The following is a 25,424-nucleotide window of genomic DNA, read 5'->3' as shown; positions in this document are numbered from 1 at the left end:
CAAATATTAAACGAAAAAAATTGGACATAGGTATATACAATTCAATCCTATCTGTTTGCCATACTATTTCAACCACTTTCCTTATTATTCAGCATTAGCCAAATATCAGCTTTCAAGGTAAGGGTAACCCTACTAAATTCAAAGGAACCTAGCCTTATCACTACTATTTGAGGTCAGCAATATGAATCCTGCCCTGCCACTCTGCTCTATCAAGAACCAAAAGAAGAGGCACATACATTTTCTCATTGTGAATTTGATTTTGATTCTATCACAGTTTAAGAACATGGAAAGGTTTGTCAACACTCAGTGTATGAGATTGTGAGACACCGGTGCTCTCTTTTCTTTTGTGGGGTGAAATAGGGTTGATTTTTTTCCACAATTTTACTTGATATATATCCTCATGTGATCCTAGAAATAATTAAATGAGTCCTCTTTGCAAAGTCCACAAAGTCCTTGTGATCTTTTATTTGTATATTACTAATGGCATCACTTGTTACCTATCAATAAGAAAAAAGATCACTTTAATTAAAAAGTTTCTAAGTATGCATAAGGTGAAAAACATAGCATGCTTTCCCTATTCTTTATTAGTTAAGTTCTTGTTTTCCCTCCCCTTCTAGATAGATATATTTGAAGCTTCAGGGGCATGGAGTATGAAACATGAAAAGGAAAGACTTGAACTGCCATTCAAAGGGAGCACCATAAAGCTAAAAGTAATTATAATTGCATTTATCCACTAAATATCAGTAGAAATCTTTAATATTTCAAGCCACTAAATAACAGGGAAAAGTTACCAACCTCTGTATTTTCGAACATCCTCAACACAATATAACTCATGTAGTCAAGTTCCTTTGTTTTGAACAGACGCTCTAAAGCAGAATGGCAGACAAGGCTATCTTCTCCTTGTAGTAATTCATCCAAGTTACAGTAACGGAGAACATTCATTAAAGAGTGTATATGTGATTCCTGTCAGTCAGAGATACTAAAATAAATCCATGCAAAATAATACATAGAACAACAAAAAAAGATGATGAAGAAACAGATTTTATCATTTATTTAAAAAAAAACAGAAGTTATTATCTTCCCTATTATGAAGGCTCCCAAAGGCTACACTCAACCTCCAACCCACAAATTGAACCACTTCTAAACACTATAAGAATCCCAACTCATAAGAACTATCTAAATATAGAATTTATAACCTATCACAGTTATCACATGAATTTCGGAAGATAAAATCAGTTAGCAAAACTAAACTAAAGCAATTGTAAATTCAGTTTACAATAATGTGGATTTAAGTAGAAATTTTTCTGCTTCATGTATCACTTTCTCTATTGCCATACTTGTGATGTTGTGAATAGCCTCAGACTCAGTAGGCTATTGGTAGGAAAATTAAGAACCAAAAACAATTGAAGGATGCCAAGGCTTGAAAAGAGAGAATGCTAGTTCCTTTGACAACTAACTAAAGTTGAACACTACAGTGTAGTCATGGTGTGGAGACAACTTTTGGATTCCACAAATGTGTTTGAACTTTATTTTCTTCTCTTTGAGTTGAATGGGATGCTTTTATTATAAGGCCTTTTTAATAAAATACTCAGCCACCTAGGGCTTTGCATGTAGCCAGGCTTTTTACCATTGATATAGTCTTTCCTTCTGAAAAATGATATCCTATTTGTAACTAGTAAGAAAACTAAAATTGTTAAGCAAAGCTAACTGCAGATCAGTAAACTTCTAAAAACATTCGATAATGATCAGCAAACAATAGAAGAAGAAAGTAGAACGATAGGGGAGATATCAGACTTACTGATGTGAAATAAAGGCGGGTACGTACATGTCGTTCAGGTGTCCTGACATTGGCATACCTGACAAAAAGTAAGCAGGACCTTTTAATAAAGATGTAATGGTAAATAATGAACTAAAAGCATAAGGTTTGGATAGATACTTTGGATCCAAACGGTATTTGGTCTCTTTATCGTCATCGTCATCCTGGTCAAGTGACTTTTCATTTGTAAAACTTGATCTCCTTATGTCCTCACTCTTCATCTGAGATTTTGATTGATAATCAGTAGATTTTGAATTCTGATCTTGACTACTTTTTAGTTCAGCAACACTGATTGCTTCTTCACGAGTATTCCGTAGATCAATCAAAATTTTACCCAACAAACGACGGGCAATCTGGGTTGTAATAAAACAAGTTCAGTAATACAATTAAAAGCTTAAGACTTTACCAACAATTAAAAAACAGATTTGAGTTCAACTAGGGTATATTTCACATAAAAAATTTCATATTGAATAGTTAACACAATAACTTCAAACAAAATTAAACAAAACACAGCAAATATTGGATTGCCGTTTGTGACTAGATTGCTACAGACAAAATTTTATCCAGCCTGCTTGTAAAATTAATCATAGGAAAAAAATACAGTTGGACGTTGTTAGGACTTAGGAGGTAATGAAATAAAAGAAAGAAGTAGTATTACTCCCAGTCTTTGCGTTCTAAATGAGGTTCAATAAAAGGCTCCACCTCATCAACGTTGGCTTGTACCTAATGAACAGGTGTATAGCTTTGCTAGTCTAAAACTCGTCATAAATGCAAAGAATTTTTATGATGGTAACTTAACAGTTCTTTCTCATGATATTGATTCGTTTGGCATCAGTCAATATGCATGAACATGGATCTAACATTACACTTGATGGGATTCTTTCCTTAATTATAAGGGGTTGGCTGCATGAATCCTGTTTCACCATTCTGTTCTGTTTAATGCCATATGCATTATTAAATTATGAGCGTGCTCAAATCATTTCTTACTACTTCAACCCATGTCCTTCTTGTATGCCCCTAGCAGATTGCTTCTTCTGATGGGTGCCGTAGGTGGTCATATATGCACATGATCAAACCATCTAATCCATTTTCTTCATAAACAACCGACTCAATCATCCTTCTAACAACAGCCACATGGAAGGATCTTACTGAGAATAAGCAAACAAGGGAGTTTGAAAATGTAGTTCTAACTTTCTAATCAAAGTGAGTGTGCAGAAAAAATGGAAATCATTTTACTCCATGTGGATAGTTTCTTAATAAATCTATACAATTCAGGACTCTAATAACCTCTGGACCTAGGATTGCTATCAAGAGGCAGATCTAAATAATTTGTATGCCAACCAGAGAGGGAATAACATAAGATCCTTCAGTAGTTCTCAGCATCAACTAGCCATCGACCAGATGACTGGTTAATCAGTTCAAGGCCAGACCAACTGCATTACTAACTAGCTGGTTGGTACTCATGATGTGGTTACCTAGGACAACCAAGCATTGATTAGTTGGCTAATGATTAGTCAACACGGTTATTTAAAGTTTTATTTGTAATGTGCATTCTGTCGCTTGAAGTATTTGCAAGGTTCAAAAAATTGATACAATACGCCCCATATCGGGCGTATCGTATAGTATCTTTTGGGTTTACAGGTGTTTCGGGACCCCGCCCTTTTTTAACTCCCCAAAAACCAAAATTTGAAAAAAAACAAAAAAAAAATTATTTCCGTGTGTATCTAAGTACCAATACACCTCTGCCGATACACAGAGGCATATCGATACTTTGAACCATGAGTATTTGTAATGGCAAATTGTTAGCTGTGGGTGAGTAAACAGAAATAAGGCATAAAATAAAAGAAGACTGTGGAGGAGGAACTCTTTTTAAGTTTTCTTCCAACCAGTGGTTTACTAATATGGAACAATGTTTTAGAACACAGAGGTGTGATGTGAGGCATACCACTACTTGGAGGCATGAGGTGTAGTTCAGAACGTAAGAGGCATAAGCCTCTTGAGCTCAAGGAGGTGTACTCTTCCTTAAGAGGAGGGGAAAATGAGAAGGATCTCATTTTTTTTTTTTAATTTCCTTTTTATGAGAGATGTTTTGTACTAAGAAGAATGAAGATGCATAAAGGATGGTCTGTTAGCTCCCTGCTTGGCTAACACATCTGCCAACCCTAGCTTCCCTTTAACCCAATTGAAAGTAGAGTTAAATCTCTTTGCAAGTTGGTTAATCTGTCTAAAAGTGAATCTTAGCTTCCAAGGTACTGACTCAATTTGCTTTGCCCATGTTATAATCAGAAGCGAGTCTCCTTCAGTTTCCAGCTCTCTTGCCCCTAGCTGTTCTGTAGGCTTCAATCCTTGCCCATAGAGCCTTTGATTCAGCTTGGATCAAGTCTGCAAACCCGATTGGTCCTGAGAACAAGGCCGGCACTACTCCATGATAGTCTTGAAAGACTCTCCCTACTCTTGCTCTTCCTGGATTGCCAAAGGAACTCCCATTGAAGTTTAGTTTCAGTTTATTTGGCCCTTGTGGTTTCCACTCCACTCTTACAGTTTCTCTATGTGATTTTGAGAGTGCCACTTCTGTCCAATTTCTTAAGAAGTCATCCATGGGAATACCTTTGAACAAATCCAAGGTTTTGACCCAATGTACTGATCTGATTTTGATGGCTTCAATCACCTCCACTAAGGATTTACTTTTTCCATTGGAGATCCTCTGATTTCTCTCTTCCCAAATTGACCAAGCCACAGCAGCATGTACTGTCTTCCACATGCATCTTCTCCTTTTCTTCTATTGCCATGGGAAGGTTGGGTTGAAGAGACTCACTATGTCTTGGGGGGGGGGGGGGAGGTCCATCTGCATCAAAAGAGAGAACAAAAATAGTCCCAAAATAGAAGAAAAAAAGCAAGAGAGCAGTAAGTGAGAGAGGGTTTCAACACAAACCTTATAGAGAACACACACATGAGGAGAAAGGTACACGTTTGGCCTTTTTTTTCTGTAGCACGTCACAGGTGTTTACCTTCTCTAGAAACATTTCCCAGCAAAAGCTGGATGTGCCAAATTCTATTATCACGGCTACCTTGGTCCAGGTAGACCACTTCCAACTTTGACAAGGAGAAACAAACTATCTCTCAACCCCTTCTAAACCCTAAATCCCAGTTTAACCCAGATTCTGAGGGTGTAGCTGCCCTTGCTCTAAGTTCAGCCTTTAGATTTGACAGAGCATAGAGATTAGAGAGTTGCAATGCAAGTAAGAGGTTGGTCTCCAAGCCACAGGTCTTCCCAGAATAAGGATTTATTCCCACACCGAACATCAAGATTAATGAAATTAGAAAACAAAGGAAAGATTTCATATATTTCTTTCCAAGGGGAGTTGGAAGTTGCATTAGTTGCTACTTTTGCATCATTGTGCCATGAATGCTTTCAATGACCCTGTGCCACAGTCTATCTTCCTCATGGGGGAACCTCCATAACCACTTTCCTACTAGGGCTGTATTCCTCTTCACAGGGGAACCTCCCTACTCCTTGGTTCTATAAACCTGTTCCCATTTTACTAAACAGTCATTTTTCTCCTTTCGTGGCTCCCATAAGAAGTCCCTCATTATCTTATCTAGCTGCCTAGCTACTTTTTCCGGGATCCTAAAGGTGGACAGGAAGTGGGCAAGTTTGCTAAGGTGAACTTAATCAATGTAATCCTTCCTCCCCAAAGATATGTAATTTCTTTTCCACATGGCTAATTTCTTGGCAAATCTTTCTATGACAGGGTTCCTAAAGCCCTCATGTTTTGGGTTGCCACGCAAAGGCAAACCAAGGTACGGCAATGGCTATCTTTTCACCTCACACCCAAGTAGTTGTGCCACTGGTTGGATTTCATCCTCCTCCAAATTAACTCCTACCACACAACTTTTCCCCAATTTACCTTTAATTTCAAGGTCCTTTGAAATTCTTCCACTAGCAATTTCAAATTCCTCAAGCTATAATCATCAGCCTCCTCATAAAAGATGATAATATCATTTGCAAATTGCAAGTGAGTTACCACCACCTTAGATCTCCCTACCATCCAACCTTTGATAAGACCTTCTAGATCAGCCTTTATGATTTGCCTACTTAGAACCTCAGCCACAAAAGTGAATGAGAAGGGAGAGAAAGGATCTCCTTGCCTAATTCCTCTTTTTGCTACGAAAAAATCTTTTGCCACTCCATTGATTAGGATAGAGAAATGCACCGAACTAAGACAACCTTCGATCCATTTTCTCCATCTTTCTCCCAAACCACTTTCCTCTAACAAACATAAGAGGAAAGGCCAATCCACCATGTTGGTTTGAGTGGTTAAGTGTTTGTGGGCCTAGTTTATCTTTTATGTTTAAGTTTCTTAGTTTACTATGGGCCTTTAGTTATTGGGCCTAATCCTGTTTTATCTTTTTTTATTATGCCTGGGTGTCCCATCACTAATCAGGGGCATTCTAGTCCTTTTGTGTAATCTATTATTGTGAATATATAAGTTAGCCTCTAGGGCTGGCAGAGACTACTATTGCCGCCCATTCTCAGACCTGTTCTCCTCTCTTCTTCTTCCTCATCTGCTGCTGTTCTCCAGTTAATATGGTATCAGAGCACCATTCGGCCTGACTGGTTACAGCTTGCTTTGTTTCTCTTTTTTTGTTTCTCCTCTCATCTCTCTTCATTATCTCTTGTTTCTGCTACAGTGAAGAAACCCTAGGACTGACAGTAGACAACAGAAAGGTCTGTATCTAGGGTTTCTCTTGGATGTAGGGCCCAAGGGGAGTTTTTTCTCAGAAGTTTATGCCCTACTAGTGGTTCTGCAGCAGTGAGTAGCCATTTGGCTGCTAGAGATCTGTGTAGAACAGATCTAGGTGGAAGGACTGAGTAGACAGTCCTAGTTCGTGTCTGGGTGATTGCACAGACTGTAGGGGTGGTCACAATCCAGGTTCAGCTTCCAGAAGGGTTGCTGGTTTCAGTACAGAGGTGGTGTTGTTCACAGTCCAGAATTTTCTCAGCCAGAAGTGGTGTTGTCTTTCAGCCCAGAAGTGCTTCAGTGCAGTCATAGAGGGTGTTTCTTCAGCCTTGTAACAGTTCTGGTAAGTCTGAAATCTAGTTCCTTGTGTTGAGATTTCAGCTGTGGTTTCTGTAAGAGAAGGAATATGTCCTCCATATCAGGCGAAGTGTCCTCTAAAGACAATAGGACTGGTGGGAGGCCTTCAAACCTAGAAAACCCAAATATGCATAGCTTGCAGATCACCAATGTGTTGTTAGATGAATACAACTTCAGAGAATGGTCTGTTTCAGCCAAGCTTTTCATTACTTCCCGGAAACTTATGGGTTTTTTAGATGGACAAAAAATGGAACCTTAAGAGGATGATTCTGAATACTCAATTCGGCATAAAGAAAATGTTACTGTTATGTCCTGGCTGCTTGCCTCAATGACTCCAAGAGTGGCTAGGACTGTTCAGCACTTCCCTACTGCCTCTAAGATTTGTGAGGTGTCTAAAACCTATGGACAAAGAAGGAACAATGCAAGAATTTATAGGCTAACCCAAGATATTGTTGCATTGAGACAAGGAGATGTGTCTGTTGCAACTTACTTCGCAACTCTAGAAGGACTATGGGAAGAACTTGACCATCATCTTATACTTGATTGGGAAAATACAAGAGATTAGGAGAGGCATGATAAACAAATTGAAGAAGGTAGAGCTTTTAAGTTTTTGGCTAGTCTAGATCCGATGAATGAAAGCATAAGATCCCAAATTTTGGGAAGGGATGAAATTCCAGATTTATATCATGTTTACTACCTTGTAAGGAATGAAGAGGTTAGAAGGAAAGAAATGCAAGTTGACACCCAAGTACAGCCTGTTGAGCATTCAGCCTTGATTTCTTCAACCCAAAAAGGGGGCAAACATTCAGACAAGAGACATCTTAAGTGCTCTCATTGTGGAGGTGACAAATATTTGAAAGCAACTTGCTGGATTCTTTATCCTCATCTGAAACCAGTTGCATTAAGGAAAGACAAGAAGCCTCAGAGGAGTCAAATAACAAGCGGAAACATTGTCATAAGCAACAATAGTGAGACCCCAAAGAACACATCTACAGTTGCACCTCCTCCTATGGAACAAACTACTAATTCTCGCACATTCAGTTCATTTGATTTCACTGCTGATGAGATAGAAGTCCTTAACCGGGCCATGGCTCGTTTAAGGAACAATTCCCTTGCCTCCACCTCTCTTGCCAGATCAAGTATTGTCTCTGCTCACAGTGTAACTTGTCCTATGGAGTCTAATTCGTGGATTATTGATTCCGGTGCTATTGACCACAAGACACACATGTCTTCTTTATTTTCTTCTTGTCATTTGATGTCTGGCCAAGATAAGATGAGAGTTGCTGATGGTTCCCTCTCCACCATCTCTAGGAAAGGGGAGGTTGACCTAAGCAAGGATCTCTCTCTTATATCTGTTCAACATGTTCCCAATCTTGCTTCCAACCTCTTATCCGTTTCTAAGCTTACCAAGAATTTAAATTGTAGCATAACTTTTGTTGAGCAGGAGAAGGAGAAGAAGAAAGGAGGAAGGAAGAAGAAGAAGAAGAAGAGGCAACTAAGTTAAGGCCTCAAAGGAACCGCTTCAGTCGAGTGAAGCATTGTATTTATACTATACTAGCCGTACAACACAATAGGTCTCCAAAATTACAAAAATACCCCTACGGGTACTAAACCTGTGTACAGTACATATAATACACCTGTCAACACTCCCCCTCAAGTTGGGGCATAGATATCAATCATGCCCAACTTGTCACAGAGACTTTGGTGTTTGGAATGGTTTAGCCCTTTTGTAAAGATGTCTGCTAGTTGGTCTTCAGAGCTGATGTATGGAGTGCATACTTCGCCTGTGATGATTTTCTCTCTGATAAAGTGCTTGTCAACTTCAATGTGCTTTGTTCTATCACATAGTACCGGGTTGGCACCGATACTTATAGCTGCCTTGTTGTCACAGAGTAGAGTCATGGGTTTATCAACTGGAAAACCCAACTCTCCCAATAAATTCTTTATCCACATACCTTCGACTACTCCGTGTGCCATTGCACGGTATTCAGCTTCAGCATTGGATCTAGCTACCACGTTTTGCTTCTTACTCCTCCAAGTAACAAGGTTCCCTCCTATAAAGGTGCAGTAACCACTAGTAGACCTTCTGTCACTTTGAGATCCAGCCCAATCCGCATCTGTGTAAATTTCAACTCTCAAATGTCCATGTTTCTGGAATAATAAGCCAACACCCAGGAACTTCTTAAGATATTGCAGTATTCTCTATGCTGCTTGAAGATGAGTGAACCTAGGTGCATGCATGAACTGGCTGAGGACACCAACAACATATGCTATGTCTGGACGAGTCATAGAGAGGTACAACAATCTCCCTACAAGCCTCTGAAATTGCTTCACATCCTTAAGAGGTTCACCTTGGCTGTCACTTAACTTATGGTTGGGGTCAATGGGAGAGTCAGCTGGTTTAGCCCCAATCTTTCCAGTGTCCTTAAGCAAATCTAGGACATATTTCCTTTGGGAGATGAAGATACCCTTTTTTGATTGGGCAACCTCAATTCCAAGGAAGTATTTGGCAGGTCCTAGATCTTTCACTTCGAACCGAGTGACAAGGAAATCCTTCAAACTTTGAATTTCATCCTTCCAGTCACCAGTAACAATTATGTCATCCACATATACTATTAGGGCAGCCATTTTACGTTCTACTCTTTTTACAAACAATGTGTAATCTGACTGACATTGCTTGTATCCCCTCTGTTGAACTGTAGTATGAAATCTGCTGAACCAAACTCTTGGTGATTGTTTCAGCCCATATAAAGACTTATTCAACTTGCACACCTTTTGTTCACTTCCTTGAGCCAAAAAACCGAGGGGTTGAACCATATAAACTTCCTCTTCAAGGTCACCATTCAAGAAGGCATTCTTGATGCCAAGCTGATGTAGATCCCAATTCAAATTGGCAGCAAGAGAAAAAAGGATTCTAATAGAGTTCATTTTGGCAACAGGGGCAAAGGTTTCTGCATAATCAACTCCATATACTTGAGTAAAACCCTTTGCCACTAAACGAGCTTTATACCTCTCCACGGTTCCATCAGCCCCATGCTTAACAGTGAACACCCATTTACATCCAACTGGATCCTTTCCCTTAGGGAGATCAACAAGTTCCCACGTGCCATTCTTATGAAGAGCATCAATTTCTTCCTTCATGGCCTTCGTCCACTCTGGTACTGAAAGAGCTTCTGCCACATTCTTGGGAATAGGGATAGTGTCAATGGACGTAAGAAAAGCACGAAATGAAGGTGAGATGTTCTCATAGGAAACAAAGTTGGAAATGGGGTGTTTAGTGGTGCACGACCTAACACCTTTCCTGTGGGCAATGGGAAGGTCAAGATCATTAGCAACAGGGAGGTTAGGAGTCAAGTTACATGAGTGAGTATGATCTTCCCCCAAGGAATTTGATGGCATTTGAGGTACGGCTTCTGGATTCTCCACAGCTCTTGAACCTGGTTGGCCTTTACGACGACAAGAAAAAACACGGAAAGGTGGAGGATCAGAAGGAGAAGGGGAAGGAGGAGAAGGATTAGGAAGAGAAGGAAGCTGAACCAGTTTCTCCTCATGCCTACATTCTCCCTGAGGAGAAACAAGAAAGAAGGGCTCATCCTCAAAGAAGGTAACATACATGGAGACATAGAAATTTCCGAGAAACAGGATCAAAGCAACGATACCCTTTCTGAGAGAATGAGTAGCCAAGAAATATGCACAGAATAGCACGAGAGTCCAATTTCCCCCGGGTGGGAGATAGATTTTGGACAAAGCACCGACAACCAAAAACACGAGGAGGAATAGAAAGAAGAGGGGCCTTAGGAAAGAGAAGCTGATGTGGGGCTTTGTACTCTAACCAACGAGAGGGCATTCGATTAATGAGGTATGTAGAACAAAGGACGGCCTCAAGCCAAAATCATTTGGGAACATTCATGTGGAGTATTAAACCCCGTGCCACTTCAAGAAGGTGTCAGTTCTTCCGTTCAGCCACACCATTTTGTTGTGGCGTGCGGGCACAATAGCTCCGATGAAGTGAGCCATGTGAAGCAAAGAACTCCGTGAGGTCACTATGAAAAAATTCTTTTGCATTGTCTGATTGAAATATTTGGATTTCGGTCTGAAATTGGGTGAAGACCATCCACTGAAAATCTTGGATAATTTTTTGTACTTCCTCACGGGTTCGCATTGGATATACCCAAGTGTATTTGAAATAATCGTCAATGAAGGTAATGAAGTACTTGTAGCCACTCTTAGAAAGTAAAGTCTTTGCAACACTATCCCGACAATGACTCAACATAATTTGACTAACAGACTCTGAAAAGGTAGAACCAAAGGCAACACTCTTGGGATGATCATAGCATTGGCCAGGGGTGTCGAGCAAGTATATTCCATTCGCTTCATGGCCACTCCCAATCACCTTCTGAGATTTCAAGTCCTGAAACACAGTGAGAAGGGAAAAATGTTACACAACAATTCAATGACTTGGTCAGGCTACTTACAGATAATAAGTTGGTATTTAATTTAGGCACATGAAGAGTGGAAGATAAGAGTAAGGAGTTTGTAGCCTTGACAGTTCCCTTGCCAGAAATAGGGGCAAGAGAACCATTAGCTAAGGTGATTTTGTCACGGCCAGGAAGTAAGTCATATGAAACAAACAAAGTGGAAAGGTTGGTCATGTGATCAGAAGCACTTGGGTCTATGATCCAAGGGGTTTTGTGATTACCTGAGGTGGATGCATGGTTAGCGGAAGCCCTTATACCTGAGTGAGCAAATGCATTGGTGGCTGGACTTCCAGAAGGGATGGATGATGAAGATACACCTTCAAGTTGACTGATCATCTTTCCAAATTTCTCATATTCAGCTTTCATGGCTGCCAACTGTGCACTGGTAGATTCAACCTCTGTATCTATGCTTGTGGCTGCATATGCACTTCTTGTCTTTCTACTATCATTCTTCTTCTAGAATCTGATAGGTACAAGATTGGGATGCAATTTCCAACACTTGTCTTTTGTGTGTTTCGGCTTCTTACAATATTCACACACCACCTCCTTCCTTCCTGTGCCATTGTGAGCTTTTGTAACCCCTTTGGGTTTAATTCCCATATTTGCAAAATGATCATTTATACCGACTCTTTGAACCTGCACTTGCCTTCTACATTCTTCACTGCTGACCAGAGTATATGCTTGTGACAATGAAACATCTTCCTCGGACAAGATGTTTTGCTTTGTAATATCATATTCAGAATTCAGCCCTGTCAAGAACTCAAACACCCTATTCCGTTCAACCTATTTCCTGTATGTTTCAGCGTCCTTAGGGGTATCCCAAGTCACGGCCTCTATCAAATCAATCTCTTGCCATATAGATTTTAGGATTGAGAAGTATGCTGCAAGTGACTTCTCCCCCTGTCTTAGATTTTTCACATCACTTCTCAGTTTGTAAGCTCTACAACATTCAACTTCTGGGAATAAGTCTTTGCAACACTATCCCAGATCTCTTTAGCCGAATTCATCCACAGATAATGTTGACTGATTTGTGACTGCATTGAGTTCACAAGCCACCCAATCACAGTGTAGTTTTCTTGTACCCATCTCTCATAAGATGGATCATCCTCTGGAGGAGCTTTCTTGCTCCCAGAAATAAAACCCCATTTTCCTTTGCTACAAATATGGATTTTCACTGATTGTGATCAAGCTAAGTAATTGGTCCCATCAAGCTTGACTGTAGTTACAGCTAGCATAGAATCAGTTGGGGTTCCCAACATCTGCCCATATTCAGTAGTATTCTTGTTTTCAAAGTTTGAGAAATCCATCATACAAAGTTCGGTGATAATTCTTTTCTTTTCTGTTTCAACCTCCGAACACAAGATATTTCTGATTCTAACAGTCGATGTCCCAAGAGGAAGGCAAAAGAAATACAGTCCTTGAGAGACTTTCTGTCGAACACTCAGTGTGCAATACTTGACAGCCTACTGTTTACTGTTTCATCCTTCAAAGTATAGGGTACTGTTTACTGTTTCAGCCTTCAAGAAGGGGCTGGAATGAAGATGAGACTAGTACCTCTTAATTTTAACAGTCTCAGCAACTTCCCAACCCAATAATCAGCCAAATAGGACCTCCAAAAACAACCCAGAAATTTCTGGGTAGGAGTAGTCCAGCAACAGTGGCCGAATGATGCAGTCTCTATAGCAGTGATTCCAGGGGTATTTCGACTACTTGACAGTTCAGAAAAGAGATAAAAAACAACCAGAAATCTCTGGATTAAGTCAGACCAGAGGATAGCCGAATAGTAGCACTGTTTTCAAGGAAACTTCGACCCTTTTAACAGTCCAGAACAGTGAAAAATTAACCCAGAAACAACTGAGCAAAGACTTACAATAAGAGAGACTCTGGTTTGTACAATAAACCAGGCCAAACACTTGTCCTCTAGGATGACTTCGAAAAAAAAACCTTTTCTCTGATTTTAAATCAGGAAAAGCAACTTGTTCTCTGATTCTTCCTGGCCACCGAACCCTTCTCCAAGTGTGTAGAAGCTTGGGAACCCTCCAATGACCTCCAAGAATCAGGCGGATGACTGTAAGCTCTCAGCCCTAGAACCTCCTCATGTAGTTGGCTGGACTAGAACCACATGAGGGACACGCCAAGCAGTGGCCTGCTCTGATACCAAGTTGAAAAACAGTCCTAGAAGTAGAGACTGTGTTTGAAACAAAGGAGACTAGCAAGAGAGATTAGAGAAGAAGAAGAGCTGCGCAAGGAGAGTTAGAGGATGAGAGTTTCGAACATAACCTCCCTCTAACTCTCTAATACACTTTTATTAAGTTAGTCTTTTAGTAATTACAAGAGGGGTCCTTAGTTGGACAAGAAATTACAAAAAGAGGAACATAAAAGAGTATGGGCCCAGAATAAGGCCCATTACAGAGAAGAACATAGAGATAACATACAGTAACAGCCTATGGGCCATTCGGCCCATCTTCTCTACAACAATTTCTTTGAGGAAATTGAGTTCTACAATGCTTGCTTATCTGACACGTTTGACAAGAAAAATTAGAAACAGACACAAACTTACACAGTTCTGGGAAAACAACTTTCAAGGACTCAAAAGATAAATGACCCAGACGACAATGCTACAAATACATCTTACTCTTGCTGAACTGACTCATAGACTCTGTAACATGAAGGCCAGCCGTATTCTCCAGCATATAGAGTCCATCAATCATATGCCCCCTACCCATCGTCCTCCCCGAGGCCAGATCCTGAATCACACAATAGGAAGGGAAAAAGGTCACAGAACAGTTTAAGGAATTTGTAACACTACTGACTGAAAACAAATTCATAGGGAATTTTGGAACATGAAGAACATTAGAAAGAATAAGGCCGAGGGGAAGAGAGAGAGTTCCTTGACCAGCTATGGAAGTGTATGATCCATCAGCTAGTCTCATTTTATCTCTTCCGGAAAGAGGGTGATAAGTTTGAAAGTAAGAAGACATACCAGTCATGTGTTTGATACTCCAGAATCAATGATCCATGGAGAGTCAAGGTCGTGAGAAGCAACATGGAAAGCTGTGGCAGGATTACCTGATGTGGATGCAAAAGAGGTGGTGGGAGGAGCATCCATCTGGCGAATAGCTCTACCATAAAGATCCAAATGGTCACGGAAGGAGTTTACAATATCCTCCCTTGGGTCAGATCCAGAGTAGCTATGTTGGCCATGTGGTGTTTGAGTCACAGTTGAAGTGGAGGGCTGATTCTCCCGAGTAACCATATTGGCCATGTGGTGTTTCTTGGTACCTTGTTGCCCGGGTCTTCTAATTACATCTGAGCCTTGCTTCTTAGGTAAATCTTGAGCCCACTTTGGTTTCCCATGGAGATCCCAACAAGTATCTTTGGTGTGCCAGGGCTTCTGACAATTAGTGCACCACAATTTTTCCTTATCTTCTGCTTTGTTCTGAAGATCCCCTCTTTTGGAAGAAGGGCCACCACTAGTAGAGGAACCCCCCCTTTGCCGCCAACACAATTGCATCCCCTCCGGTGTTGTTCAACAAGTTTCTTCTGCTCTCTTAAGACTGGACAAGAGTATAGACCTCCTGAATTGAAGGAAGATCCTTAGAACTTAGAATTTGCACTCTGATGGATTCATAGATAGGATTGAGACCATGTAAAAAGGCAAACACCCTTTGCTGTGAGACAAGTTTCTTGTACAATTTTGCATCTTCATCACACTTCCAATCAATATTCTGGTAATGGTCAAACTCCTTCCAAATAGTTGTCAGGTCAGAGTAATAAACTGATAAACTCCTCTCCTCCTGTTTACAAGTAGATGAAGCTCCTTGCAGTTGATAAATCTTGGCATAGTGTCAAAGTTTAGAATATGTGGATTTTGCCTGTTCCCAGATCTCATTTGCAGTTTCAGCCCACGTGAAGTTCTTCCTTATTTGTGGTTGCATGGAGATCAAAAGCCAATACATAACCATACTGTTCTCCTGATCCCATCTATCATGTTCTGCATTTCTAGAAGGTGGTTCTTTGATTCTTCCATTTATGTAAATCTATCGGAAGGGAAGAGCATTGTGGGATGTAAGTGGATGCTCACTGTGAAGCATAAGGAGGATGGGTCCATTGAAAGATATAAGGCCAGGTTAGTGGCGAAGGAGTTTACTCATAAGGAAGGGATAGACTACAAGGAGACCTTTTCCGCAGTTGCAAAGCTCATAGTCCGAGTTCTATTGTCATTAGCTGCAAACTTCTCATGGTAGCTACATCAACTGGATATGAAGAACACTTTCTTGAATGGTGATCTACATGAGGAGGTATTCATGAAACCTCCACCCGGTTATGATTTTGATGGGAAAGTATGTAGACTAAGGAAAGCATTATATGGCCTCAAGCAATCCCCTCAAGCTTGGTTTGAAAGGCTTTGTGGGGTCATGGAGAAAGTGGGATGCACTCAGAGTGGTGCAAATCATACATTTTTCATAAAGAAACAGGATAGCATACTTATAGCACTTATTGTTTATGTGGATGATATGGTGATTACCAGAAATGATCCAAGAGAGATAAAAAGATTGAAGGAATTCTTGGCACTTGAATTTGAGATCAAAGATTTTGGCCATCTAAGATACTTTCTTGGAATTGAGGTTGCAAGGTCACAAGAGGGGATTAATATATATCAAAGGAAGTATGTCCTTGATCTCCTGGAGGAGACATGTATGATGGGGTGTAGACCTGCAGATACTCCAATAGAGCAGAATCATTGTCTACAGGAATCGGTTGGAGAGGACTACCCTGATAAAGAAAGATACCAAAAGCTGGTAGGAAAATTGATATATCTATCTCTTACTTGACCTGATATTACTTATGCGGTGCATGTTGTCAGTTAGTTCATGCACACTCCAAAGATTCCTCATATGAAAGCAGTGGAAAGAATCCTCAGGTATTTGAAGATATGCCCGGGAAACGGAATTTTGTTCAAAAACCACAATAAAATTGAAATTGAGGCGTATACTAATGTAGATTGGGCTGGTTTTGTTGGAGATAGGAAGTCTACTTCCGAATATTGCACATTTGTTGGAGGGAATTTGGTTACATGGCGAAGTAAAAAGCAGAATGTGGTTGCTAGATCAAGTGCAGAAGCTGAATATTGGGCTATGGCTCATGGTATTGCTGAACTGTTGTGGCTTAAGACCTTCCTTGGTGAACTTGGGACAAAGGTTGAGTATCCTCTCAAGTTGTATTGTGACAACAAGGCTGCTATCAACATTGCAAATAATCCAATGCAACATGATAGAACTAAGAGATTTCTTCCTTCCTTGTGTAGAGACTACTATTGCCGAGCATTCTTAGACTTGTTCTCCTCTCTTCTTCTTCCTCATCTGCTGCTGTTCTCCAGTTAACACACCATATTGTATGCCTTCTCCAAGAGATTTCTTCCTTCCTTGTGTAGAGGTGTATGAGGGTACGCTTCGTGCACCTGAGGTGCACGCCTCAGAAGGGTCAACGTCTTTGGCATGCGCCTCAAGGCATTTTGGGGTTACCTTTCCTAGAGGTGTATGCCTACCACACTTTTTAAAACATTGATATGGAGTTTCCACAGATAAGGAGAATATCAAAAAGTCAAGGTCATAGTCTTCCATTGACAAAGGTTTTAGTTCCCTATGTCCAACTTTTCTTCTTTATGAATCAGATCAGAGACTGTAATCTAAATGTTCTATATCATTCTTTTATTGCATACTGCAGTCTATATTAACTTGTTTATGAGATTGCATCAATACCTTAAATTTAGAGCATATCTTTCTTTGGTTGACTAGTTAGTGCTTCATCGCATTGACTAGAAAGGCCAAATTTGGTCATCACCTTACTACATTGTTAACACTGAACTCTCTTAACTATCCTCCACCAAGTAGTGTCCTTGACTCAAAAACTGTAGAGAAGATGGGCTGAATGGCCCATAGGCTGTTTATCATTTTTTATCTTTTATGTTCTTTGCTGTAATGGGCCTTAATCTGGGCCTATTCTTTCTTATGTTATGTCTTTTTAATTTTCTGCCCAAATAAGGGCTTCTCTATAAATTACCAAAGTTTAACTTAATAAAATAGAATTAAGGGTGTAAGAGAAGAGATTATGTTCGAAAATCTCTCTCTCTGAACCCAAGTTGCCGCCACCTTCTTCTTCATCTTCTCCCCTCTTGAACTCTGATTTCTGCTACTTCCTTTTTGATTTTTGCATCTTTCTAAACAGTCATTTCTTCTCAAAAGGCTGTTTTTCTTCTTGGTATCAGAGCAGGCTCGTTTTTCCCCTTTTTTTCACTTTTTTTTCTCATACACAGTGTGTATGGAGAACTGAATCGTACGAATAGTTAAAAACACCTTTTTCAGCCCAGTTGTTAGTGGTTTCTGGAGAGAAGAGGACTGAATTTGTCGCCCCCTTGACAGATTCAAGTGTGTTTCCCGAAATCCTAATTTTCTAGAGAAATCTGATTGCGGGCCCCACAGGGAGTTTGACCTGGGCACTCAGTGACTGAAGGCTTTCTCATTCTCCTTCTTGAAGATCGAATCAAGTGGATTGGTGTTCTGTGAAGTCTACAAGGAGTGGCTGAATTTTCTCCCAGCTTCCGGGTGTGACGTAGATTACTAGTACAACTGCATAGAGGTTGGCTCACAAAACAGTTTTGTTCTGTCTTCATTTGGTGTTTTTCGAAGTTGTTTGAAATCATTTTTGAGGTGTTTTAGAAGATGAACTCCTCAAACATTGAAAACAAGCATGTTGCTGAATCCGGACAGGTTCCGGGAGCCTCTGTAGACTCTCTACTAGCTGTGACCATAGTCAAGCTGGATGGAACTAATTATCTGGTTTGGTCACAATTAGTAAAGATTCATATTTGTAGTAGAGGCAAGCGGGGTTATATCTCCGGGAGCAAAAAGGCTCCTTTGGAAGATGATCCATCGTATGAAAAGTGGATGCAAGAAAATTATACTGTTATTGGGTGGCTTGTGAACTCAATGTAACCACAGATTAGTCAGCACTATTTGTGGATGAAATCAACAAAGGAAATTTGAGATAGTGTTGCTGAAACCCATTCCCAAAAATTAAATGTGGCCAGAGCTTACAAGTTGAGAAGTGATGTGAAGAATTTAAGATAGGGGGAGAAACCATTAGCTATATACTTCTCAATGCGGAAGTCTTTATGGCAAGAAATAGATTTGATAGAAGCTGTAACCTGGGACACCACTAATGATTCTGAGACCTACAGAAAACTGGTTGAGAGAAACAGGGTGTTTGAGTTCTTGATAGGACTAAATCCAGAGTATGACATTACAAAACAAAATATTTTATCCAAGGATATTGTCTCACTGTCTCAGGCATATGCCTTGGTAAGTAGTGTAGAAAGCAGGAGACTTGTCCAGATTCAAGGGGCTGGTCTAAATTATCACTTTGCGAATATGGGAGTGAAACCCAAGGGGGTTGCAGGGACTCCAAGTAGCTCAGGGAAGAAAGAGATTGTCTGTGAGTATTGTAAAAAGCCAAAACACATTAAAGACAAGTGCTGGAAATTGCATCCTGAGCTCCTACCACTTCGGTTTCAGAAGAAGCCTGATAATAAAAGGGTAGGGAGTGCTAATGTTGCTGTTGGTCCAGATAGTGACAGATGCCAAACTGAAGAGATGACGACTAGTGTGCAGTTAGCAGCTATGAAGGCAGAATATGAGAAGTTTGGGAGGATGATCAGTCACCTAGAGGGTGTGATCTCTTCTTCCAACCCTTCAGAAAATTCAACCTCTTCTACATTTGCTAATTCAGGCATACGGGCTTCTGCCAATCATGCAACCATTTCAGGTAATCGTAGGATCCCTTGGATTATTGACTCTAGTGCTTCTGATCATATGACCAGCCTTTTTACTTTGTTTGTTTCATATGATTTACTTCCTGGACGTGACAAAATCACCCTAGCCGATGGCTCTCTTGCCCTTATCTCCGACAAGGGAACCATCGAGGCTACAGACTCCTTGGTTCTTCCTTCTGCTCTTCATGTACCTAGACTAAATACAAACTTGTTATCTATAAATAGCCTAACTAAGTCATTAAACTGTTGTATAACCTTCTTCCCTTGCTACTGTGTTTTTCGGGATCTGGAGTCTCAAAAGGTGATTGGGAGTGGCCGGTCGTGAGGCGAATGGAATATACCTGCTAGATACTCCTGGACAGTGCCACGAACAACCTGGAAAAGCTGCTTTTGGGTCTACATCTACAGAGTCCATCAGTCGAGTCATGTTATGTCATTTTCGTTTGGGTCATCTTTCTTTTTCTACATTAAGTCATTTATTCCCATAACTGTTTAAGGGAATTAGTTTGTCCAGTCTTCATTGTGAGTCTTGTGAACTGTCAAAACATTGTACTAATAATTATCCTTTGAGTAATAAAAGATCTTCTTCTCTTTTTAATATTGTGCACTCTGATGTGTGGGGGCCTTACCACTTACCCTCTATGGGTGGCTACAAATATTTTATCTTGTTCATTGATAACTTTTCTCGGTTCACTTGGATATTTTTTATGAAGTCCCGTGATGAAGTTCCCAGACTTGTGAGGCAATTCCATGAATTTGTCCTAACCTAGTTTGATACCAGGATTAAAATTCTCAGATCCAACAATGCAAAAGAATATTTTGAGAAAAACATGACATGCTATCTCACTGATTTAGGGGTTATTCATCAAAGCTCCTGTGTTAGGACCCCGAAACAGAATGGAGTTGCTGAAAGAAAAAATAGACATATTGTTGAAGTTGCAAGAAGTATTCTATTTGCCTCACATGTCCCTACAAAGTTTTGGGGTGATGCTGTTCTCACTGCTACTTACCTTGTAAACCGTATGCCATCCAGGGTTTTAGGGTTTAAGTCTCCCTTCAGTCTCCTTCATCCGAACAATGATCTTTTTCCTATTCCTCTTCGTGTCTTTGGCTGCACCTGTTATGTACATAGCCCAAGTGTCCAAAGACATAAATTTGAACCAAAAGCCCACAAGTGTATATTCCTTGGTTATTCCCCCACACAGAAGGGTTATTGTTGTTTTGATCTGAAGACTGGAACTCGATATGTCTCAATGGATGTCACCTTTGATGAGCTTTCTTCCTTTTATGGTTCCTCTCTGGAAAGACATTGTCCAAAGGGGGAGGATTTGTCACAGGTGTTTGCTCTTCCTTTTCCTGTCCTAGTTGAGTCTTTTGCTGAGTCACTTCCTCCTTCAAATGAATCAAGGGAGGATCAGTCACTTCACTCTCATTCCAGTGTTCCTATTCCTCCCCCTTTACCTCCTCACCCTCTTTTTAATCCCAGGATGTATCAAAGGCAAAGAACCAGAAATGAGCAGGTTGTTTCCCCTACAACACATGAGCCTCATGCACTTCCAGTTACAGATGAGACAACAGGTACTGTTACAGCCCCTTTGGAGCCATCCTTCCCAAACCTTGATATCCCCATTGCTATTAGGAAAGGAAAAAGGAAGTGTACTGCACATTGCATTTCCAAACACCTTTCTTATAGTTTGCTCTCTCCATATTTTGCCTACCTTTCTTCTGTTGCCTCCAACCCGATTCCCAGGTCTGTGTCAGAAGCTCTTAATATTCCAGAATGGAGGGATGCTATGAGAACAGAAATTGATGCTCTGCACAAGAATGACACTTGGGAAGTGGTTGATTTGCCTGAAGGGAAGGATCCAGTAGGCTGTAAGTGGGTCTTTACTATCAAATATCATGCTGATGGCACCATTGAAAGGTACAAGGCTAGGCTAGTTGCAAAAGGCTATACACAGACATATGGGATTGATTATCTGGAGACCTTTGCCCCTGTTGCCAAGATGACTTCTGTGAGAGTTCTTCTATCTTTGGCTGCACACTTAGACTGGCCACTTTATCAACTGGATGTAAAGAATGCATTTCTGAATGGAGAATTACATGAGGAGGTTTATATGTCTCTTCCTCCAGGGATGTATGAAACAAATATGAAAGGAAAGGTCTATAGGCTGAAGAAATCTCTTTATGGACTCAAACAGTCCCCTAGAGCATGGTTTGAAAGGTTTAGGGCTGCCCTTGTCAGCTTTGGCTATGTACAGACACAGTCTGATCATACGCTCTTTGTGAAGAGGAGAGGATTCTTGGCTGTTTACCTGATTGTGTATGTTGATGATATTGTTGTGACTGGTAATGATCTTCAGCCGAAGCAGAATACAGAGCCATGGCACATGGAGTTTTTGAACTATTGTGGCTTAAATCATTAATGGAGGAACTGGGTATTGAGCATGATAAGCCAATGATGTTATATTGTGATAATTAGGCCGCCATCAACATTGCTCACAACCTAGTGCAACATGACAGAACTAAGCATATTGAAGTTGACAGACACTTCATTCGAGAAAGAGTGGCTTCTGGTGAAGTGTGTCTACCTTTCATCACCTCTGAAGGACAGTTAGCAGATTTCCTCACCAAGGGCATTCCCAAGGCTAAACTTCAGCATGATACTGGCAAGCTTGGCATGATTGACATCTATGCTCAGCTTGAGGGGGAGTGTAGAGAAGATGGGCCGAATGGCCCATAGGCTGTTTATAATTTTTTATCTTTTATGTTCTTTGCTATAATAGGCCTTAATCTGGTGGGCCTATTCTTTCTTATGTTATGTCATTTTAATTTTCTGCCCAACTAAGGGCTTCTCTGTAAATTACCAAAGTTTAACTTAATAAAATAGAATTAAGGGTGTAAGAGAAGAGATTATGTTCAAAAGTCTCTCTCTTTGAACCCAAGTTGACGCCACCTTCTTCTTCATCTTCTCCCCTCTTGAACTCTGATTTCTGCTACTTCCTTTTTGATTTTTGCATCTTTCTAAACAGTCTTTTCTTCTCAAAATGTTGTTTTTCTTCTAAAACCATATTAATGATTTCTTGAATGAGAAAAAAAATTGACAAGAGGTAAACTATGACATGGAAATTAATATACAAAGTGTTAGTGGTGTTAGTGAAGGGGTATTTCGGTCTTTGTACTTGTTGAGAAGGTTGATGTTACTGTTATGTTAGTTCGAGTGCTTTTTACTTAAAGAATGGCACTTAAGTCTTTTCCATTTAGTTAATAATATAATAACAGGTCTGGCCGAATCTAGGGATATGAATCTTTCTCTAATTCGAACCAGCCTTTCTCTCTTTCCTCATCTTTCTCTCTTCTTCTTTCTTCTCTTACTTTACTTTACTTTACTTTACAGTGAACGAACAAGACAGAATTCTAGGGCAGGTCAAACTTTAACATGGTATCAGAGCAAGGTTCAACAAATCAGACTTGCTAGAATTCTATCTTTTGCGCATTCGAATTAGGGTTTCTCTTGGGTTTCTCAGCTGTGAGTTGGAGACTGGGAAAAGGGCTGAAAAGGAGTGATCGCCCTCTTCCCTAGGAGGTTCCTATGCCTCTGATTGTGTCGTTGGTGATTGGTTGCTGCGGTTTCTAAGCCCTAGTTAGGGCTGGTACGTGTGGTGCAGTGGTGTCTCAGCCCTTCGTGTGGTTGGCCTTTAGGCGATGAGGTAAAGTGTTTTTTTTTATGCATATTTTCTGTTATGGAATACATGAGAGGTGTAGTACAGTTCGCATGATGGGTTTCGATTGCAGTGTGCTAGGGTTTATGCTAGGGTTTATTCTGGTTTGTGTGTGATTCAAAGGGCAATAGTGTGGATTAGAGTTTGTGATGTTACAAGTGTGGTTTTCAGCACTTGATATCGCTGAAATCAGGTTGTAGACTTCGGTGAGTAGGGGCTGTGGTGTTGCAGTTTTTCAACATTTAATACTGCTAAAATCAGTGTGCAGATTTCGGTGATTAGGGTTTGTGGTGTTGCAGTTCTCAGCATTTATTACTATTGAAATCAGTGTGCTGATTTTGGTGAAGTGTCTGTGTGTAGTGTGCAGTGTGTAGTGCTCATAATTCAGTGCTCAGAATTCAGTGATAAGGGAGTTCGGCAATGGCAGATAACAGTGATAGTAAACCTAGTGTCATGATCTCTACTGACTACTTGAATGTCCAAATGACCTCCATTAAACTGAATGGAGAGAATTATGTTCCTTGGGCCAAGTCTGTAGAGGTTTCTCTGAAGGCAAAGAAGAAAGTAAAGCATATAAGAGAGGAGAAACCCCCGCTAATTCTCAAGAGTATGAAGACTGGGAACAGGAAGATGCACAGATCATTACATGGTTATGGAACAGTATGGAACCCAAAATCAGTGTGAACTTCATGTTTCTTGACACAGCCAAAGAGGTGTGGGGTCATGCTAAGAAACTGTATTCAGGTCAGGATAATACCACTAGGGTATATCAACTATATCAGGAATACTTCAATCTGCAACAGGGAAGTCAGAGCCTTGAGGAGTACTATGCCAGTGTGAGGAATATCCGTAATGAGTTAAATGTCTATCATCCTCTCACTTCTGGTGTCAAAGTTCAACAGCAACAGCGAGAGCAGCTTGATGTGACACGGTTTCTGGTGGGGCTGAAGTCTGAGTATGAACCAGTACGAGCTCAGATACTAAGGGGATCTGCTCTTCCATCTTTAGAGGAGGTGTTTGCTCGTCTTCGGAGGGCTTCCATTGGATCTATGGATTCTAATGTCTCCGATAAATCAGCATTTGTAGTGTCGAGAGGTCGAGGTGGCAGAAGTGGGGCTCGAGGAGCCCAACTTGGCAGAAGTGGTAGTGGTGGATCTACACATACCCGTGGTGGTGGTCGTATTGGAGTCAGAGATTCAGGGGGAGCTCGTGGTAGAGGTCGTGGCTCGGGTCCATGGAAGTGTACTCATTGTGGATTGGATGGACATACCATTAACTACATCTACGACTTACATGGTCCTCCCTCGACGTGGGCCAACCATGCCATGACTAGTGACACCAGTTTCAGCTCTAGACAGGAGAACCGGTCAGCTGACCCGTTGCCTTCTACTCCCTCAGATGGCCCAGGCAAGGAGATGGTGAGTGTTCCTCAGGATGAGTATGAGAGGTTTGTTCAATCCAAGTCGCAGCAGAACACAACTTCCTTTGCACACTCAGGTATGGCTTGTTTGGCATCCACACCCAACCCTTGGATTATTGATTCTGGAGCCTCCGATCACATCACGAGAACTCCAAGTGTGTTTTCATCTCTCACTCATTGCTCAACATCACAATCTGTTACCCTTGCTAATGGCTCCACATCATCTATCTGTGGTGTTGGTAATGTTGACCTAGACCTTGTATCCCTATCCTCTGTTTTATATGTACCTAAGTTTCCATTTAATCTTATGTCTGTTAGTAAGCTGACCAAGTCCCTTAAGTGCTCCATCACATTTTACCCTTCTATGTGTGTTTTTCAGGATCTCAAGACGGGGATGAAGATTGCTGGAGGGCATGAAGCCGGTGGACTGTATTATCTTGATGGTGGTGAACGAACGTCGACGGCCCTTCAGTCATCCATTTCTCCTCTCCAGTGGCATTGTAGATTTGGTCACCCTTCGATGAAAGTGTTGCAGTCCTTAGTCCCTTCATTGAGTCAACTTTCTATTTTAGATTGTGAGTCGTGTCAATTTGGGAAACACCATCGTGTTCCCTTTCGTTCTAGGGTCGATAATTGTGAAAACAAATGGAAGGTAAAGAGACCCCGGCAGATATCGACGGCTTGTAGGCAAACTAAACTATCTAACCATTACTCGGCCAGATATTTCATTTGCGGTTAGTGTGGTGAGTCAGTTCATGCAGAAACTTTGGTCCCACATTGGAATGCAGTGCTAAGGATTGTGAGGTATCTAAAAGGAGCTCCTGGTCGTGGTTTGCTGTACAGGAGTGGTGGAAAACTGGTAGTAGAAGGATACACCGATGCTGATTGGGCAGGTTCTATGTCTGACAAACGATCCACCACAGGTTATTGCACCTTTCTGGGGGGTAACCTGGTAACGTGGAAAAGTAAGAAGCAAACAGTTGTGGCAAGAAGCAATGCAAAAGCAGAATATAGGGTCATGGCACATACTGCCTGTGAATTAGTGTGGCTGAGGAACC

The 25,424-nt window shown here is 40.8% G+C and overlaps 1 protein-coding gene across 10 annotated transcripts in view; it reads right to left on the bottom strand.

Moving 5' to 3' along the window:
- Window positions 1-25,424, bottom strand: part of LOC148854119 (inositol hexakisphosphate and diphosphoinositol-pentakisphosphate kinase VIP2-like) — a 130,731-nt gene that overhangs the window by 15,656 nt on the left and 89,651 nt on the right. For all 10 annotated transcript variants that reach the window (XM_088983835.1, XM_088983837.1, XM_088983836.1 and 7 more), the window contains 3 exons: window positions 1,937-2,169; window positions 1,799-1,856; window positions 796-963 (listed from right to left, as the gene is read on the bottom strand). In XM_088983835.1, the coding sequence (XP_088839961.1) occupies window positions 796-963; window positions 1,799-1,856; window positions 1,937-2,169 (459 nt within the window). The remainder of the gene's footprint in view (window positions 1-795; window positions 964-1,798; window positions 1,857-1,936; window positions 2,170-25,424) is intronic.

This window comes from Nelumbo lutea, chromosome 4, assembly GCF_056320005.1.
Source record: "Nelumbo lutea isolate HS-2025 chromosome 4, American lotus-T2T, whole genome shotgun sequence".
NCBI classification, from domain to species: Eukaryota; Viridiplantae; Streptophyta; class Magnoliopsida; order Proteales; family Nelumbonaceae; genus Nelumbo; species Nelumbo lutea.
The sequence above is the reverse complement of the archived record's forward strand: the minus strand, read 5'-3'. Positions and strand labels throughout refer to the sequence as shown.